This window comes from Aquila chrysaetos, chromosome 8 (genome assembly GCF_900496995.4).
Source record: "Aquila chrysaetos chrysaetos chromosome 8, bAquChr1.4, whole genome shotgun sequence".
Lineage (NCBI taxonomy): Eukaryota > Metazoa > Chordata > Aves > Accipitriformes > Accipitridae > Aquila > Aquila chrysaetos.
Window position 1 is genome coordinate 38,843,828 of NC_044011.1, and position 17,202 is coordinate 38,861,029.

Genomic DNA, 17,202 nt, shown 5'->3' on the forward strand with positions numbered 1-17,202 from the left:
AGACCCCAAGACTCGCAGCCAGCTCCTTCGACAATACTCTTTATTTGATTAAAGACTTGGTATTCTCCACGTACGCGTACACTGGAATGTGCTCTATTCCCTAGGCCAGTATCGTACAGGGTTACAAAAGTGGGGCGATCTCAGTGCGGTGGAAGTATTACCGTCCAACGAATTTAAGAGGAAAAAAAGCTCCTTGGATGCTTGAACCAACCTCGACTCCATTTTAAAATCATACAGACAAGCAACTCTCGCACAGGACCCCATTAATGGGATTTATCGCCTACTTCACTAGGGAACAGGGTTTGCTCTCCCGCCCGCCCAGGACAGGGTCAGGGTTGATTTCCTCTCGGGTGCTGCTGACAGAGGAGAGACCACGAACTTCTTTGGCAGAGGACCCCAGGGGAAGCGAGAGACACTCGCTCTCACAGCTACGCTCTCTGGGGAGCGCAGCACACGTGCTTTTAGGGCATTTGCTCTCTGTCTGCGTGCTCGGGCCCTCTGGCAGCAGCTGGCATGCTCCCCTGCAGACTTTGCCAGGGCCAGTTCAGCTCTTGGTGACAGACCCCGAGTCAAGCAGGCGAGATGAGTTTTGAGGGGAGCACAGGTCTGTGAGATGAGGCAAATGACACTTGTGAGGCGGCAGGAGGAGGAACAGCTCTGGGATGGCCAACACCACACTGGGGTGCTGCTCGCACTCACATCAGCGCCCCCCCCCCCCCCCGGTTTTTGGGAAGCCTGCATTTCCTTCCTCCTCCATCTGCAAGCGCTGTGAAAGAATGCTACTTTGAGACATCCTGACACCCAGGCTGGCTGAGTAACCCACTCTCCACATCTGCTTGCACTGAGGCAGGCAAAGCCATCAACCTCCCACGACACCAAGAGGGCACCAGGAAGGACAAGCAGCTGGTCCTAACCTAATGAAACTGCCTCCAAAGCCTGGCCCAAAAGCAGCTGCAGCAGACAGCGAGCCTGTGCGCAGGACAGTCCCCTCCGGACGCTCTCCCCCCACGGCAGGAGCCAGAGCATCCGGAGCCACAGCCTGTGCCACCTCAGAGCCCTCTCCGAGCCAGAGAGGCGAGCCCAGGTGTGCAGCAGGGCCAGAGAGACAGCAGTAACCATGCAGGGCAAAAGGACCCCAGCGCCAAGTCCCTCCCACGTCCCTGCCACAACCCCCCCGCCTTTGAAACCGAGGCCAGCTTGCTACACTTCTACCAGATGGAGGGGTCTGGAGAAGCAAGGCGCCCCCGCGCCCGTTATCTTAATGCCTGCTTTCATCATCGGAAACGAGAGTTGAAGGCCGAGGAGAAATTAAAATGGCAGCACCAACAATGGAACAGCGTGTGACGCTTCAGAAAGGAAGAGAACGATGTCTGGTAGGCTCTGGGACTGAGCTCTGGTCGTCTTCAGGGGAGAAGGGGACGTGTCAAAGCCAGGTTCTCTGCTGAGATCTTGCTTTTCTGCCGGCTGGTAAAAATCTGCCAAAGAAATTTGTAGCCTTTCCCCCCCGTGAGCATGTCAATTCTCTGCCAAAAATGTCTGTGACCCAGGAGTGCTGCAGATGGCAGGCAGAGCCACGCGTCTTAGCAGAGAGGGGGCTGCGGCATTCCCAACATTCAGAATAAACTTCGGCCTCTTTTTTTTTTTTTTTTTTTTTTTTTTTTTTAAATTTAAAAATTTCTTCCTTTGCGATTCCCCATGGCTGGCTTTACAGGATTTCATATTTGTCCACCAGGAAGGTGGTTTCAGTAGAAAACCTTACAGGGCTGTTCCCGTCTACCTGGGTCACTTTGGTAACCTGCAGAGACAATGGGCAGAGTTAGCTAAGCATTGAACGCCGCTCGCCACCACAGCTCCGCAGCGCTTTCCAACGCCAGGACAGTCACGAGGACAGAATCAACCCAGCACTTTCAAACCACAAGACAGCCCTGAAAGAAAGATCTTTGTTCTCAGGAAACCTGAAAACAGGGGAATGATTTCCTGCTGTAGCTGTGTCTCTGCTGAAAGCTGCCCACGAGGAGTTAAGCAGCAGTCGCTAGCTACAGTTCAGCGGGGACAGAGTCATATGCCGAAAAGTGTTTTGGCTCGGAAGGCTGATGAATTCTCTGACAAAGTCTGAGGGGAATTAAGGATTACTCAGAGGCACGAAGGCACAACCGAAACTGCAGGTGAGCTCCGGGAAGCTGAAGTTGCCAGTGCTGTCCACTGGCACTCCTGAATCCAGCTAACACAGAGGCAACCTAATGCCGACGCCTAAGCCTTTGCCAAGCAGGACAGCAGGGCCCACATGCCACAGCACAGCCATTTTTAGCCAGCAGGTGACTGAGGCAGCTCGAAACAGGCAAGAGTGACATCACGCCTGCAGCGTGCCAGCAGCGACCGTACCTGTATGTTGCAATAGTTCTTTTTGGAGACGAAGGAGACTTGGACTGGGAAGAAGTCGTTTGGCTGCCCTGCTATGCTGAACTCCAGGCTGCCACTCTTGTTTTTGGCATCTATCACTGGCAGGCACCACTCGAGGAGATTCCTCCGGCTGTCGTGGCGATACTCACCATCAATCTCCCCAATCACTGGGGCACCAACACCAGACCTAGGGCAGGCAACGAGAAGTTACAATAGCTTGCCTCCACAGAGCTAAGAAAATGCTTGTCAAGCCCATCGGCTTGGCCAGACCTGCAAACCAGAGAGGGGAAGGAACCAATGGGATCCAGGATGGCTCTTGTTAGCGCTGCCTGGACAAGGAGTGTTACTTACGGCAAGGGGATGGTGATGATCACATCATTCAGCTCTAGGCTCTCCTCTTGCAACTCATATTCAATGTTAACATCGCAACTGTTCCCACTTTCTGATGGCCAGCAGTTAACTGAGGGCACAGAAACACTATGCTGAACCACACCAGCTTTCTACACAGAACAGGCTTCCAAAAAGTGAACTCCAAAAAGCGCAGCAAAGAAATTCTGACTTGAAGAAAAGCCTTGTGTTTTCTTCAAGAGTATTACAGAAAACGGATGCTGCCAAGAACAACAGCTGCTATCCAATGGAAGACGCACAGTTATCTCTGACATCTCACAAGGTGTCACACTCCGGAGGCAGCCCAGCTGCTGCAAGGCAGGCTACAAGCCTGCAGCCTGTGGATGAACATCAGCCTCTTCTGCCCAAGCCCCCAGAGGCACCCTTGCACTCACTTGTCAATGGAATGAAGGACTCTTCCGTGGTCTGCAACCTCCACTTCAGCACACCCACATCACTGTTAATAGGGAATGACTTCTCCGGGTTCTTCAAACCAATCTGCGATTCTGCGGTGAAGAGCTTCTTGTCCACGTTTGGATGAGTCTGAAAGAGGAACATACGCCCAGGCTGTAACTCTCAAGCCTAAGGAGAGAACCCTATGCAGGTAACGCGGGTTCTAGGAAGACAGGCCTACGCATCCCAGAGTATCTTCCCTGACAAAATACGCATCAGTTTTGCTCCTGGCTCAGAAGCCCAACTGGAGCACATCTGCTTATCGATCTGGGATTCCTTCCAGAAACTGCTGATCCACTAAGAAGAATCCACACCACTGCCGTTTTTACATGCCGCTGCGCCAGAGACTCTAGCAATGCATCTCCTGGGCTGATACCTACAGAACAACTATAACAACTCTTAAAAATCTTAAAGACCATCCTGAAGACCCACAATGGACACTTTTCTTGAAGAAAAAACAACCTAGTGCTGCTGGGAAGAACACCCTGAAACCGCAAAAAGACTACTTCCCCCAGCAACCTCAGCGTGTATAGATGTCAGCAGCCAAACTCAACTTAAGTATTCTCTCTTCACAACAGCAACCGTAAGCAGCTTTTTAGAGGCAGAGGATTTTTGCAAGTCAACATTCAAGTTGCACTAGAAAGACAGGAGTCAGCACTGGGGTTGATCTTGTCTTCCACCTGAAGCAGCACATGTGGCAGCATTGTTAGGAACTCGCTCGTGAGATGCGCCAATAAAGAACCTGCTACCGTCTGAGCAGACCTGCAGCCACCTAGCTACGTACAGACAAGCTTTTGGCGAGGAGGAGGAGGAGGGAGCAAAAGAGTGTATCAAAGCAGCGCAATCTCCAGACCAAGAAGGTCACAGAAGCAGACAGGGAGAAAGGGGAAGGCACGTCTCTTCAGAATCTTCTGAGCTGCTGTCGCTGGCTGCAATCAAGGGCTCCAGCAATCGTCTCTGACACAGCAGTGACAGGACACAAGTGACCCCGAGAAGAAATGGCTTTCTAGATAATAAATTAATTCTTCATTGGGACAGTTAAGTTTATTCTAACACTCCCACTCCACAACTAAAGCTCGCATCATATGAGCGAGCAGCAGGCAACACACCAGGCTGCTGCAAAGTCCAGGTGAGATCAGATGGCATGCCAATGTGCGTTACTTGACAGATAAGGCTCTGAGGGCAGGAAGGTAAGCGCGTGCATGAGACCGGATTTCTCAAGTGAACTTCAGTCTTTCGGGCATGAGCTGGCCCTGCATTTATGCTGCAGTAACGCCTGCTGTGACTACTCCCATTTTCAATGCATTCACTGAGGTGGCTTGAGCAAGAACATAGGACAGTAACACGCTCGAGTATTTTCAATGTTTTGCCCCAGAGAGCAGCAAAAGCACGTTCAACAGCACGGGACGCCAAACAGGCTTTACCTGTAGCTGCACTCCCCTCTTGTCTTCGTTTTCTACATGCAGGCGAATCCGTGCAAACTTTTCATCGGAAATGTGCAGCATGATCATGCCATGCAGCTCCATGTTCTGCAACCCTCCGTCACGGCCACAAGTCAAGGAAATTTTCTCCTCTATTTTCATGTGCACACTAGACAGACAGAAAAAAAGCAGGTATCTCAAGCCCACTGCTTGACATCTAACAGGCAAGATCAGAGATTAGTGCTCAGCAAGGACAGGCTACGTGTAACGTGCAGGTGCTTCCAAGAATGTGATGGCCCCGAACGGAATACTGTGGACGGCACAGCGGATGCTAATGCTGCTCTGACAGGTTAACTCAGGGGCAGGCAGGTCTGCAACGGATGGAAGCCCAGATAAACAGCAAAGATACAGCATCTCGATGTGCTGTTCACTCAAGATCCTTCTGCCGTACAGCAGCATAGCTCACGGCACTAAAAGGTTCTGAATTGCTACTTGTAAAACAAACCGCGAACGATTCCATCCTAAGCCGCAATAAGGCAGGAACTCTTTCTGTCTGGGGAACAGGAAAAACAGCAGCTATTTTAAGGGAAAAAGGCATAGGAAAATTCCCAACCTCAGCTAAACAATGGATGTACATCCCACGTTAGTTAAGGTGATGCCTCATCAAACTAGCTATCTGCTTTTTTGCTGCTGTGCTTTCCGAGATTTTGCTCGCCAGCTTTTAAAATTAACAGGCTGCGTGAGCACACAGAACTGAACAGCAGGAAAAAGCCTGTTCTGAAAATGAAAAAGGAAGCTAACTCACGAAGCAACACGTGCATCGCAGAGAGCTGTGAGGAGACCGCTTTCAACACAAGGACAGTACCTACCTCTCCATGTTAACGGGAGGAGCAAGAACTTTGGCTGCTTCCGTAGAGCGCTTGCCTACTGAAGTCATGATATTTTCTCCTTCCGATTTCAGCTTGTCCACAAAGTTGTCCACCTCCTTCCCCTTAGCACCAAGTTTCAAGGCTTTGCTGGGACCTGAAGGCCTAAACAGAAGGTGTAAGAATCTCCAAGTCAGCCCATGGCAACAGATTCCTCCTTCCTCAGTTACCTTCCAGTGTTGCAGCTCAACTACCCCAACAATACAGTGTTCACCTCAGCAGCCTTTTTCTAGGGGAGAATGCACACGGAATCAACAATCTTACGCGTAGGGTGCTACAGTGTAATTTAGATCTGGACCCAGTCCCACGTATTACGAGCAGCTGGGACCTCTTTCTCACACAAAATGAGAATCCAATTGCTCATCAAAGACTCCAGAGAGACTAGGGGATGCGACTGTGGTACACAGCACCAAACACTTCTTTGTAATAAAAGGGGGGTCTCGAGAACATGCAACATATACTGGCCTACAAGCAGCCACATCAAAGGCTCACAGGTCAAAGCTAAGGGGAGGCTTTACAAAGGCATGACGATCTCTACCTGCCCAGTGACCAAATGGAGGGCCACACAGACAAAGAACCCATGTTAGAGAGCCTTTATTTGGGCACGTGGTTTCAGCCACAGCCAGCTCCAAGGAACACTTGCTCCCTACTGCACACCTACCTGGCAGGCGCTGGTGCCACTTTGGGCTTCTCCGTCTCAATGATGGTCTCTGTGATCATCGCCGCTGTCGTGCCTCCAGACACGGCTGAGCTACCAAAGCCGCCGAAACCCGGTGCCTTTTTGCCCTGTCTCTCCGCGTCCCTCCTGGCCTGCTGCAATTCCTTCGCTTTACGGCGCATCTCAGCTTTCGCTTCGCGTTCCTGAGTCTGAAGCAAAAGACAAAGAGGCTGATAGAGCTTTGCAATCTCAATCTTATTCTGCACAGCAACTAAGTGCACTTGCCCCTAAACTCTTTGCAAAGAACAAGGAAACAAGAGATGGGCATTTAGTTTACAGGAAAGCTAAATAACTTTAGGACTCCCAACAAAGTGGAGTAACACCTTTGTATAAAAAAAAAAAAAAAAAAGGCAGCGTTTCCCAGACAGGGTACCTCATACCAGGCTTGCAGTTATTCTCACTCACCTCTCGGACAGCTCGGAACACCTTTTCTTCATGCGAGTCCATCTCAGTGAAGGTCCGAATTTGTGCCAGGTTTACGTTCTCACGGTAGCCCAGGGCAACAATTTCATCAAAGGCAAAAATCAGGTCGAAGCAGTGTTCGGAGATCTCGTTCTCCTCCAGAGCTCGACAATATTCAGGGATCTAGTTAGGGGAAAACATTTTAAAGGAGTGTCCGTAGACAATACCACACAAGCGTTTTCTCTCTACTATCCCCAGACCTCACAGCTGTGCTAGACCCTCCAGGAGAGCAGCGCTCCACTAAGCTGCTCTTTGTGACTTGACATCGTCGATAAACAACAAGATGAAGTTTTGCCGTTATTAGTTTTTCTCCACTAAGATACTTATAATACAACCTCTTAGCTTAATTCTAACACTAACTCGGAGGAACCCAAACACACACTGGGGCCAGTGAATTTCCTGAAGGTCCTTTGCTTGCATGAAGACAGCTGCACAAACTCGCTGCTTAGAAACGCATTTAGAGCAGCGCTGTACTTCTAACAATCCCGTACTGTAAGGTCATGTTATTTTTCAGAGCAATATGGATGTTATCTTAAGAATACAGGGAACATTTAATGCTAAATTTACAACATCTCCCCTTTGGTCTCACTAGTTGAAACCTAACCGAGGTTTGTTTTTTTTTTTTTTTTTTTCCACGTGTAGTTCAAAAATATCACCGAAATGTCAAAGCTTACTTCCAGGTCAGGAAGAGGCCCTGGAAAATCAAGTTGCCAGGTGGAGGCAGACAGCGCTTCAGCACCGGCTCACCAATGGGTTCCCTTACAATGGCACTGTTTCAGGCTACACACATGCAAACTCTGTATTAAGCGACACATCCTTACCACTCTAGAGAAGAGTCGGAGTGTTTCTAGGTCTTCTAGGATGTTGCTGTTCTTGGTGGTGATCAGCACCATGTAGAGCTTCTCCATCGGCTGATAGACATACCGCACGCTCTCCGTTTCCACAAAAGTGTGCTGCTTCCCCGTGTTCATCAGCTTTGGGAAAGCCGCCAGCAGCCCCTCGATGCGGGTCCGAGTCATCTCCACGAACTGCCGGGAGACGATGGCCTTCCCCGCCTTTGTGCAGACGGCTGCTGCCAACAGCACCTGTGGAGAAGGCAAGTGCTGGTTAGCTGGGCCTCCGACACCGCGCAGCGTTGGCAAGCCCGGCGCAGCACGACTCGCTCAAAGAAAGGATTGCTTCCAACTACGTTTCACCTCCACGTGAACCATGCAGCCAGCTGATTCTCCCTAAACATGATTCAAAGTCTTTTTCTGTGACCAGCACCAGGAACTGAACGATGCTAAGAGCAGAGCTACCTCTGCTTTTCTCTCTCTCCGGTCGGTTTTGTGTTTCTGTGTTATCCTGAATGAGGGCTCTCAGTACTCCCATCGGGCAGACGCGGCGCATCAGCCCATTCCTACACACACGGACGTGTAACACTGCTGCCCCCCCCCCCCCCAACCACTTTAGGGGAGGCTCTAGGTTACTGAGTTTTCTGTCAGTCTGGCCCTAGCTTACAACTAAATACAAGAGTGTTGTAAAATGCGACGTTTCCTCCCAATGCCACATTTACAGTAAAGCCAGGTTAATAAAATATTGGCAGCTATATTAATCACAGCCCATGGATGACTCTCCTGGGCATTTCAGGGATGTTACCACACCAACAATAAAAAGGTAGTAAGGCAATTGCCAGCCTACGTTTTCTCATTCTCTCAGACTACCGAGGCTTCCTCCACACATTTCTCTCTTGTAGATCTGTAGCTTCTTAATTAACTTTGTCAGGATGAGGCAGTTTCTGCACTGAAGATCTTTTAAATCCCCAACCGCTGTTATTAACAGGCAAGTACCAGAAACTCTCAGACACGGACCGACTTCAAGTCCCACCTCAGCCCCAGGTCGACAGCACCTGGGATGTGTGCCTCGAGAAGGCTGCCAGGCTCTTTCTGGACTGCCCTGGGGCCCTGCAGCTCGACAGCTCGGGGACAAACATGTCCTGAAGTACTTGGAGATCAGAAATAAGCTTCCTCTCTCTAAGTACTCCCCCAAAGCACTCGGGCCGCGGTGTGAGAGAACCGGACAGCACCAAGGATCCCCACTGCAGCGTGAGCGCGCAGCTCTACTCTTTAACGGAGCACCGTGTCAGCCTTTGCTGACCCAGACCGCCGTCAAGCGACGCTGTGGATGGCCAACAAGGAGCAGGGCTGGCTCTGAGAGAGAAAAAGCTCACAGGGTTACACTCTGCACCACTACGGAAGCTGCTGGCCATCCCCCGCGCCCGGCTGCACCCGGCGACGAGGGGACGCCCCTAATACCCCAAACGACCTTTAGAACAAGCGTAATGCCGCGTACCTAAGGCTGCGGCCACCGACTCCTCTGCCGAAGGGGCACCGCGGCTCTGTAAGCGCTGCTCCGCCGCTGTGCGCGTCCTGCTCGCCCCGCAGGCGGGCAGGGACGGCGTGCCTGCGCCCCCGCCGCCCCCCGAGGGCTGCCGGCCCCAACTCCGACTCCCCGGGGTGGCAGAAGAACCCGCCGCAGCGCCCTGCTCTGCCCCGCCAGGCCACGGGGCTCCAGCGCCGGCCTGCGCCCAGGCCTGAGCGAGTGGCGGGCCTAGGGGCCGCGGCGGGAAGGGGCCGGCCCCCGCCTCGCTGCTTCCCCGAGCCCCGCTGTGCCCCGCGGCGGCGAGCGGCAGGCCGCGGGCGGGCCCTTACCATGGCGGCGGCGGCGCTGGGCTCGGCGCTCGCTCCCTCGGCGCTCCGCGTCCCCTCGGGCAGCCCCACAAGATGGCGGCGCCGAGCCACGTCCCCAGCCGGAAGCACCGTCACGCACGGCGGGGCGGGGCGGGGCGGGGCGGGGCGGTGTCCCGGCGGGCGGCGACCCCCACCCCGCCCGCGAGGGGGCGCGGCGGAGGCCGGGCCGCTCTAGCCGGCTGAGGGCCAGCGAGGCGGGCGGGTCGCCATGGCGACAGCGGCGGGGCGGCGGCGGGGCGGCATGGCGGAGCGGCGGGCCCTGGAGGTGAGCGGGCCGGGGGGCGGCGGGCCGGGCCGGGCCGGGCCGGGCCGTCGCCTCACCGCCTCCCTCTGCCTAGACCCGCCCGGTCGAGAACCAGCCGTACGACGAGAGCCTGGACCTGCCGGAGGCCGAGGAGGCGGGCGGCGCGGCGGGGAGGCCGGCCGGGGCCCGCTCGCCGCGGGCGGGGGGCGCGGGCCCCCCCCCGGGGTTCCCGCCGGCCGGGGCTGCCCGGGGCAGGGGGCGGCGCGGCCGATCGCAGCAGCGACGAGGAGGGCAGCGGCGGCAAGGTAGGAGCGGGGCCGGCGGCGGGAGGGGCGGCCCGGTAAGGCGGCCCGGTGAGTCCCGGCCCTTTTCGCCTAGGAGGAGGCGGCGGCCCGCTCGGGCCCTGCCGCCGCCCTCAGCGAGGACGAGGACGACTCGGAGGAAGAGGAGGAGGATTCCTCCGAGACCGACTCGGAGGACGACTCCGAGGAGCACGGGGCTGCGCTGGAGGGGTAAGTGGCGCTACCGGCCGGAGCCCGGGGCCGGGGCCCGATGGCAGAGTCTGGTGCTGTAGGGGCCCTTTTGGCTCCGCTGGGGTGCTCGTGATCCCGCGAGGGCGAGCGTGGCCGTAGGCAGCGGGACAGGCAGCTCTTTCCTCCTGGCACCCGGGAAAAAGAGGTACCTTCGTGTGACAAACGGCAGCCACCCGGGGCGGCTCCTCGGTCAGTCCCCGGGCCCCGCCTTGCTGTGCCAAGGCGAGGCACAGCTGGGAACGACCGAGGGCGTCAGCTAGCCTCCTGTCTCAGCTTCAGCCCTGCCTGACAGTGGGTGCAGGCCCAAGAAAGAGGACGCACGTCTCAGACACATCATCCATCTCCTGATAATCCTCCTCCTTTTCCACTGGTATCAATGCTGAAACCATTACTAAATCCCCGAGTTGCTGTCCTAACGCCTGCCTTTGTGTGGAGCTCTCATCCACTTTTTGGCAGCTGCTGTACAAGTCTTTCTGAGCACAAGCAACGGTCCATCGCTCAATGGCTTTTTCTGGCTAGGAGGCCTAAGGCAAAACATGGCCCAGTAGTGGTTTTCCTGTGCTGGAAGTCTTTAAGAGAGGACTGACTACCTGGTGTTTCAGGTTCCTTCATGATTGCCTTTCACACTTGGGTCCCCCTTCTTGCTTGTACAGAACCTACCACACATTCATCTTTGCCCACGTTTCTCTTCTTTTCTTTAGTGACTTCAATCTAGCGGATTATGACTACCTGCCAGTGTCTTCTGAAATCAAAGAACTCTTTGAGTACATCAAGAGGTGAGTGGGAGGGGTTTTAGCCCACTCTTGGCTCTCCCTTGTGTCAATTATCGTGGCAAGCTTGGCAGGACAGTTCAGAGTCACCCACGCTGTGGTGCTGTTTTTTTCCAGGTACACTCCCAAAACAATAGAGATCGAGCACAAACTGCAGCCTTTTATTCCAGACTTTATTCCCGCAGTTGGAGACATTGACGCGTTCCTAAAGGTACAGTCGCTTCAGGTTCCTCTATACGTCCTGCCGCACAAGTCAAAACAGAATGTGGCATCGGTGCGAGAGGGGCAGTTGGGCTGTACAGCCCAGAGGTGGCCCGTCTGCCCCCGCAGTGGTGCATACCCTTGCCCTGTGGTGTCAGAGGTAATGTTCTAGAGACCTGGGAAACTATGCTCAGTGAGTGGTTCAGTCACCCTCTCAAACAGCACATATGTCATTTGGGGTGAGGCCTGCCTTCTCCCTTGTCCAACACCTTGTGCTTTTCGGGTAGCACTGTACTAACACCTTGTATTCAAGAGAGCATGCCTACCGCTTCCTTTTAGGGTCTGATTTTTCAACGGCAGGGAGGTTCTGTACAAAATACCCCAACTTCCCCTGCTCTGGACTCCTGTAGAAGACAGGGTGTCTGTTTATCTGCAGGTTCCTCGTCCCGATGGCAAGCCTGATAACCTTGGCCTGCTGGTCCTGGACGAGCCATCGACCAAGCAGTCGGATCCCACCGTGCTCTCCCTTTGGCTGACGGAGAACTCCAAGCAGCACAACATCACCGTGAGTCGCAGAGAGGGAGGGGGCACTTGCTGCACACTGGCTGCAGCAGAACCGTTGCATTTTGCTTTTGCCTCTGTGACTACAACGTTACAGCACAACTGGTAACTTGGCTTTAAAAGCAGAAAAACCTAACCTTTTTCTTTAACCCATAGCTTTAAACTGCAATGGATCTAAGCCTTGCTTCAGGCAAGTCTTGGTACAGACTTCGGTTCCCTTTCCTTCAGGTGAAGCTTTGTCTCCTTTTGGTTGTCAATACCTGAGTTTACTTGGGTGTTTTGTTCACCAGCTGCTCTTCTGTCTGCAGAAATCAGTCGGTATAGTGCAACTAGGAGAGAAAAAATGCATGGTTAATCAGGAGCGAACACACGGTTCGCAAAAAAGCCCCAAAACACCGCGAAATGCTTCCAGGTTTATATTTCTGTTTTTAGCAGCAGATAAAAGTGAAGAGTTTGGAGAACGCAGAGAAGAACCCCAAAGCCATCGACAGCTGGATCGAAAGTATCAGTGAACTGCACCGCTGCAAACCTCCTGCCACGGTCCACTACACCAGGTGAGCCGTTACGTCAGCTTGCCTTCAGACACACTCGTAGAGCGTAAGCTCAGGTCAGTGGGAGGCTGGTAGCAAAGTCTCGGAGCGCTGAGTAAAACTATCAAAATATCTCTGTGAGGCAGAAGACGTGCTGACTCTCAGGATAGCCTTACCATGCACGTGTGCAGGACACATTGTTTCCTGCTCTGCACTTCTCTTGCCCTGTGTAACTTGGGTTAGTTTAACAGCTAGCACACAGAACTTGTGACTTGGCAAGCTTAGGCTTGTTTTGATACATAAAAATGCCCACGTGGACCCTCAGCAGGCGTGCAGTGCTCTCTCAGCTGGTTAGAACGGAGCCTGTCCCGTTTACAGCTGTCTGGCAGTAGAAAGCTGTTTCAGTTCTGTGTGATCCTGAAGTTCATGTTCTTTTCTTTCCTGGCAGGCCAATGCCTGACATCGAGACCCTGATGCAGGAATGGTCGCCGGAATTTGAGGAGCTCTTGGGAAAGGTACGTTGTCCGAGCAATAAGCAGTTAGCTCAGTGCATGGTGTTAGACACCATCTTCCATGAAAGCTGGGTTCCTGCTCTGTTTTGAGCTCTTTGCCCGCAGCCCGGCCCGTTCAGGTTTCTTCCTCGCTTCCTGTTTCTCCCTTGCCAGAAGACAGGGGAGCAGTCCAGTACCTGAATTCCCGTCTGCTGCCCTGCTGGCCTCTGTGCTCGGCCTGAGATCAGCACGTGCTCTCGGGCTCTTGCCATACAGGAGCAGAGCTGACAGCCTCATCTATTCCAGGTGGGCCTCCCGACTGCAGAGATGAACTGTGACCTGGCTGAATACGTCGACATGATATGTGGTAAGTGGGGGAGGCTGTGCTGAAGATGCAAGTGTGCTGCTGGCCTGGCGCTGTCTCACTTAAAGCAAGAGACCTCTAGGTGCAGGCTCAGCCCCGACTAGTTGAGATCATTCTCTGTTGCCTTCAGTAGGAAGCAGAATCCTGTACTGCAGGCGCCTGCGGTCTTTGATGAGCGAAGGCCTAAGTGATCGTGGGCAGTGGGAAGCTGAGCCTTTACTTGCAGCACTCTGTGCAGGGCGATGCAGCCCAGATGCTCTCACATGCTTCTGTTCTTCCTTGTAGCCATTCTGGACATCCCTGTGTACAAGAGTCGGATCCAGCCTCTGCATGTCCTCTTCTCCCTCTACTCGGAGTTCAAGAACTCACAGGTATGCAGCTCCAGACAGGCACTGCTCACCTGGCTGGAAGCATTGCAGAGCTCTTCTTACATTTGGCTTCCCTGTGCTGTGGGTGTCTGTAAAGGGCTGGTAGGCCACGATAAATGGGTCCAAAGAAAGTTTTCTAAGCTTTTCCTTTCACTAGTTACCTCAACATTACACAAGGAGCCTCTGATGTGCTGCAAGGCACATAGCATTAAGTTTAGCAGTCCAGCGTAAGCCCAGAATGCTTTTCGTGCCGAAGTTGGGGCGACTGCTGAGCACGCAGCTCAGAGCAGAAGTGACTTGCGTTTTCAGATGCACACCTGTAGGCTTATTCACGAGAGTCGAGCCTTTGCACTAATGCATTCCTTCCCTTGCAGCATTTCAAGGCCCTGGCTGACGGGAAGAAGAGCAGGAGCCCACCATCCAACCCGCCTTCACAAGCAGCAGACGCAGAAGTGTTAAGCTTTACTTGAAGCTTCACGTTAAACCCTCGTCTCCTGGATCAATGTCTGCCGCTGGACATCAACCTTGGACCGCAGCAGCCTGTGAAGCAGCGCAGGGCACTTCAGAAGCCTTCTTGGTTTTATAGATACTGCTGAGCTGTCCTGCATTCACGGAGTAGGATGTTACTCGTCAGATTACACAAGCTGCCTGACCACTCCATTTTTGACTTGTTCCCAAAGAGTTCTGTATTAAACCAGCTCTTCCCAATGGCAGGCTCCCTGTGCTGTAGATGCTGCAGAGCAGAGGCTCCTCGAGCGCATGCTATGAGTGCTAGAGCAAGTAGGAATGAATTCCACACTCAGACACACCACGCGGATCTGCCCAGTGCGTTCCAAGGTCTGATCTGGGGATCTGGAATCTCCTCTGCCCTGTATTGTTGAGCCCTTTTTTTCTATTCTCAAGCCCCTTAGCTGCTGCCAAGCAGAAATAACCAGCGCGGCACCACACAGACGCTTGAGTTTAGTTTATTGCTGTTGGGACGGCTCTTTCCAGCCCCCGCCACGCTGCTTGCCCACGCGTCTGCCACAGCTCTGGCAGGGGCGGGGAGGATCACGCAGCAAGCAGGCCACAAACCTGCTAAAGCAAGGCTGGTGCTGGGCCTTACCCCAGGGGGAATCACAGCGCTAGCAGTTTGGCAGAGCCTGGCTATAAACAGCTTGGATGAGTTTTGATTATAATAGTCTATTCGTAAAGCGCACGGGTTGCATAAATCATGCCTTGGCTAATGGCGCAGCTGCCATGACCTTCACATATAGCTGGGGGCTGGTCAGTGCCTGCCACCCAGCACGGCCTCCCTGGCACCCTCGGCTGCGCTCCTCCAGATGCTGGTACGTACCTAGGGCCGGGCAGCCCTGGCTCACGGGCACCACGCTGCGTCTCACAGCCAGATCTCGTCGCTGCTCATGCTGGGCACTTTGTAGATGCGCCCGGACATCGGGAGCTGGACAAAACCTACAGGACAAAGACAGCTCGTTGCCATCACCTTTTGGAGCAGCTGTGGAGGCCGGGGTCCCCGTAGCATGGCTTTCGGACTCCTTGCCCGCCTACGCCCCCTCACCGAGCTTGCTGAGGACCAGGAAGTTCTCTGGCCCCGGCAGCGCGCCCTCCTCTCCCCTGGCACCGGTTCCTGCATCCGCGGGGGCAGCTGCGGGGAAGGAAAGCGGTGAGAGCTGGGACGTTTAGCCCTTGCCTGGGCAGGGCCTGTGGCCTCACATGTCCCTTTGCACCGGCACCTCAGGGGGTCTTACCTCTGGCCTGCTGCGCGAGGTCACCAAGGCGCAGGTCAGGTGGCAGGGACCGGGTCTGGCGGGGCAAGCGCGTGCCCCAGGGCTGCGGGTGCTCGGAGCTGCTGCAACGGGAGCACCGGCTGAGCGGGCTGCTCCCTTCTGCTCGCCCCTCACCTGGCACCGTCTTGGGCCAGCGGCATGCTAGGCAGGCGGCGCAGGAGCCCAGGCTAAGCAGGGCGCCCAGGGCCAGGGCTGCTCCGACAGTGACGCCCAGGAGGGGCAGCTCCACACGGGCATCCAGCAGACCTGTATAGGCAGCGCAGCCCCCGTCAGCACCCCTCTGCAGGGCTGCTGCTCCTCTGCATCCCTCCTCCCCCCCACCCCGCCCCCAACACCTACCTGGGGGTAGGAGGGAAGTGGTGGTGATGCCGACACTGTTGGCAGCGCTGACGGAAATGTTGCCGGCCGCACGGCTGAGGTGAATGCGAAGCGAGTGGTTGGCCAGCCCCGGATAGCGCGTGGCACCCAAGAGGAGGAACTCAGAGGCGTTGGCCATCACCCGCCCGTCCTGGTCAATCCAGGTGATGCTGGCGGGTGGGTTGGCTTGCACCAGCACAAAGAGTACCAGAAGGAGCCCAGCGCCCTCGACCTCCTGGTAGCGGGCATCTGCCCGCAGGATCTCCGGCTTGTCTGGGCGACAAACACAGGCAATGAGATGGGCAGGAGGGATGGGGAGGGGGCAGCGGGGATGGGGGCAGCACAGCCAGGAGCAGGATTTTCCTCGCCCAAGGCCAGGAGCGCTCATCAGCCGTGTTTGTGCAGGACTGATGAGATGCTGCCCTGCGACGGCTGCGATGGATGCAGGTCATGGTACTGATCCGGCTGGGCAGCAACCCCCCACGCGCCCTCCCCGCACCTCCGGCTGGAGCGGGGCCGGTGCTGCGGACCTTACACTGCACGTCGAGGAGGACGGAGGCGTTGTAGGTCTCACCGGAGGCCGGGTCCGTCAGGGAGCAGTTGAGCTCGCGGTCGGTGCGCCGGGCGGTGAGGGTGAGGGTGCTGGCAGTGCCCGCGGCTGAGCAGTTTGCCTCCTGCTTCCGGCCGTCGAGGTACCACGCCAGCGTGGCACCGGGGGCCGGCCGGGGGGCCCGGCAGGTGAAGGCATGGCTCTCCTCCTCCAGAAGCGTGCACACTGCCAGCGGCTGCCCGTCGATGGTGGGGCCCAGCTCCCCCAGCCCTGCCGGAGAGCCCATGGCACGTCAGAGCCGCAGTGGGGTCCTGGTGCCAGGGCCATATGCCAGACCCCACCACAGCCTCACCTGCTGAGCAGAGCACCGGGAGGCCGAGCAGCAGCAGGCGGCAGGCAAGGGCAGCCCCCGGCCACCCCCTGGGACGCCCCATGGTGTGCTGACTGCGCTCAGCGCTAGGAGAGAGGCAGGTGGAGCAGGCATACGGGGCCATCCCAGCGTTGGGCCCCCGGCGTGGCGGCATGCGGCAGGGCCAGAGGATGCAGCCGGGCTGCACCTTACCTGGAGCATCGCTGCTGCCGCGTCCAGCCTAGCCCGCAGTGCGGCTCTGCGCCTGGGCCCCGGCACGCAGGGCCGAGCATGCGGCATGGGGGCGGTCCCCAGCAAGGCTGCCAGCATCCCTCTAGCTGGGCCCCCGCAGCCGCCTTCCCGGAGTGGGGCTGGTGCGGCGTGCAGCTGCTGCAGCGGCGGCGGGGTCTGTCCTGCCACCTGGGTGGCCACGAGCACGGCCCTGGCGCACGTGAGAGTGGCTGGAGACCACCCAGCCAGGGCAGGGGACGAACGCTGCCGTGCCCCCCCTCTCCCCCTTCAATGGAGGGGGCTCAGCGCCCTGCTCAGCCCAGCCTCGCACCCACGGGGAGACCCATGGCAGCGGGGCTGTGCGTGCACA

The 17,202-nt window shown here is 55.8% G+C and overlaps 3 protein-coding genes across 9 annotated transcripts; 1 reads left to right on the forward strand and 2 right to left on the reverse strand.

Annotated features, from left to right (window-relative positions):
- Positions 1 to 23: 23 nt before the first annotated feature.
- Positions 24 to 9,557, reverse strand: ARCN1 (archain 1). Of its 2 annotated transcripts, none has more exons than XM_030022935.2 (10): positions 9,458 to 9,557; positions 7,589 to 7,852; positions 6,711 to 6,890; positions 6,249 to 6,454; positions 5,531 to 5,692; positions 4,665 to 4,830; positions 3,183 to 3,330; positions 2,752 to 2,860; positions 2,383 to 2,587; positions 24 to 1,795 (listed from the first exon to the last, which is right to left on the reverse strand). In XM_030022935.2, exons 1-10 carry the CDS (start codon positions 9,458 to 9,460, stop codon positions 1,706 to 1,708), a joined length of 1,533 nt encoding a protein of 510 aa, XP_029878795.1. In that variant the 5' UTR covers positions 9,461 to 9,557; the 3' UTR covers positions 24 to 1,705. The 2 variants fall into 2 exon arrangements, with proteins under 2 accessions (XP_029878795.1, XP_040981378.1); XM_041125444.1 differs by lacking the exon at positions 9,458 to 9,557 and adding an exon at positions 9,099 to 9,218.
- An 87-nt stretch (positions 9,558 to 9,644) lies between these two features.
- IFT46 (intraflagellar transport 46) lies at positions 9,645 to 14,266 on the forward strand. Its single transcript, XM_030022885.1, is given in 12 exon segments — positions 9,645 to 9,761; positions 9,835 to 9,954; positions 9,956 to 10,045; positions 10,119 to 10,252; positions 10,975 to 11,049; positions 11,161 to 11,254; positions 11,681 to 11,809; positions 12,238 to 12,359; positions 12,784 to 12,850; positions 13,133 to 13,193; positions 13,476 to 13,561; positions 13,933 to 14,266. Coding segments are annotated over 12 exon segments (1,131 nt in total). The 5' UTR covers positions 9,645 to 9,704; the 3' UTR covers positions 14,029 to 14,266.
- TMEM25 (transmembrane protein 25) lies at positions 11,924 to 17,128 on the reverse strand. Of its 6 annotated transcripts, XR_003924671.1 has the most exons (8): positions 16,815 to 17,128; positions 16,605 to 16,708; positions 16,238 to 16,522; positions 15,685 to 15,975; positions 15,307 to 15,407; positions 15,117 to 15,203; positions 14,895 to 15,010; positions 11,924 to 12,134 (listed from the first exon to the last, which is right to left on the reverse strand). XR_003924671.1 is itself a non-coding variant. In XM_030022882.1 (7 exons), exons 1-6 carry the CDS (start codon positions 16,892 to 16,894, stop codon positions 14,937 to 14,939), a joined length of 1,119 nt encoding a protein of 372 aa, XP_029878742.1. In that variant the 5' UTR covers positions 16,895 to 17,128; the 3' UTR covers positions 11,924 to 12,134; positions 14,895 to 14,936. The 6 variants fall into 6 exon arrangements, 5 of the variants coding, with proteins under 5 accessions (XP_029878742.1, XP_029878740.1, XP_029878744.1 ...); XM_030022882.1 differs by lacking the exon at positions 15,117 to 15,203 and having other exon boundaries at positions 15,307 to 15,591; XM_030022880.1 differs by lacking the exon at positions 11,924 to 12,134 and having other exon boundaries at positions 14,508 to 15,010; positions 15,307 to 15,591; positions 16,277 to 16,522.
- Between the last annotated feature and the right edge of the window lie 74 nt (positions 17,129 to 17,202).

Bases quoted from the DNA above. Each gene is read 5' to 3' on its own strand.
- ARCN1 (XM_030022935.2), bottom strand. The intron at 3,331-4,664 runs GTAAAGCCTGTT...TTCCTCTTTCAG, and splicing joins AGAGGGGAGTGCAGCTACAG to ACTCATCCAAACGTGGACAA. The intron at 1,796-2,382 runs GTACGGTCGCTG...TTGTCTCTGCAG, and splicing joins AGAACTATTGCAACATACAG to GTTACCAAAGTGACCCAGGT.
- TMEM25 (XM_030022879.1), bottom strand. From the start codon at position 16,894: ATGCTCGGCCCTGCGTGCCGGGGCCCAGGCGCAGAGCCGCACTGCGGG. The intron at 15,976-16,237 runs GTAAGGTCCGCA...TTTGTCGCCCAG, and splicing joins CGTCCTCCTCGACGTGCAGT to ACAAGCCGGAGATCCTGCGG. The intron at 15,592-15,684 runs GTAGGTGTTGGG...CTGCCTATACAG, and splicing joins CACTTCCCTCCTACCCCCAG to GTCTGCTGGATGCCCGTGTG.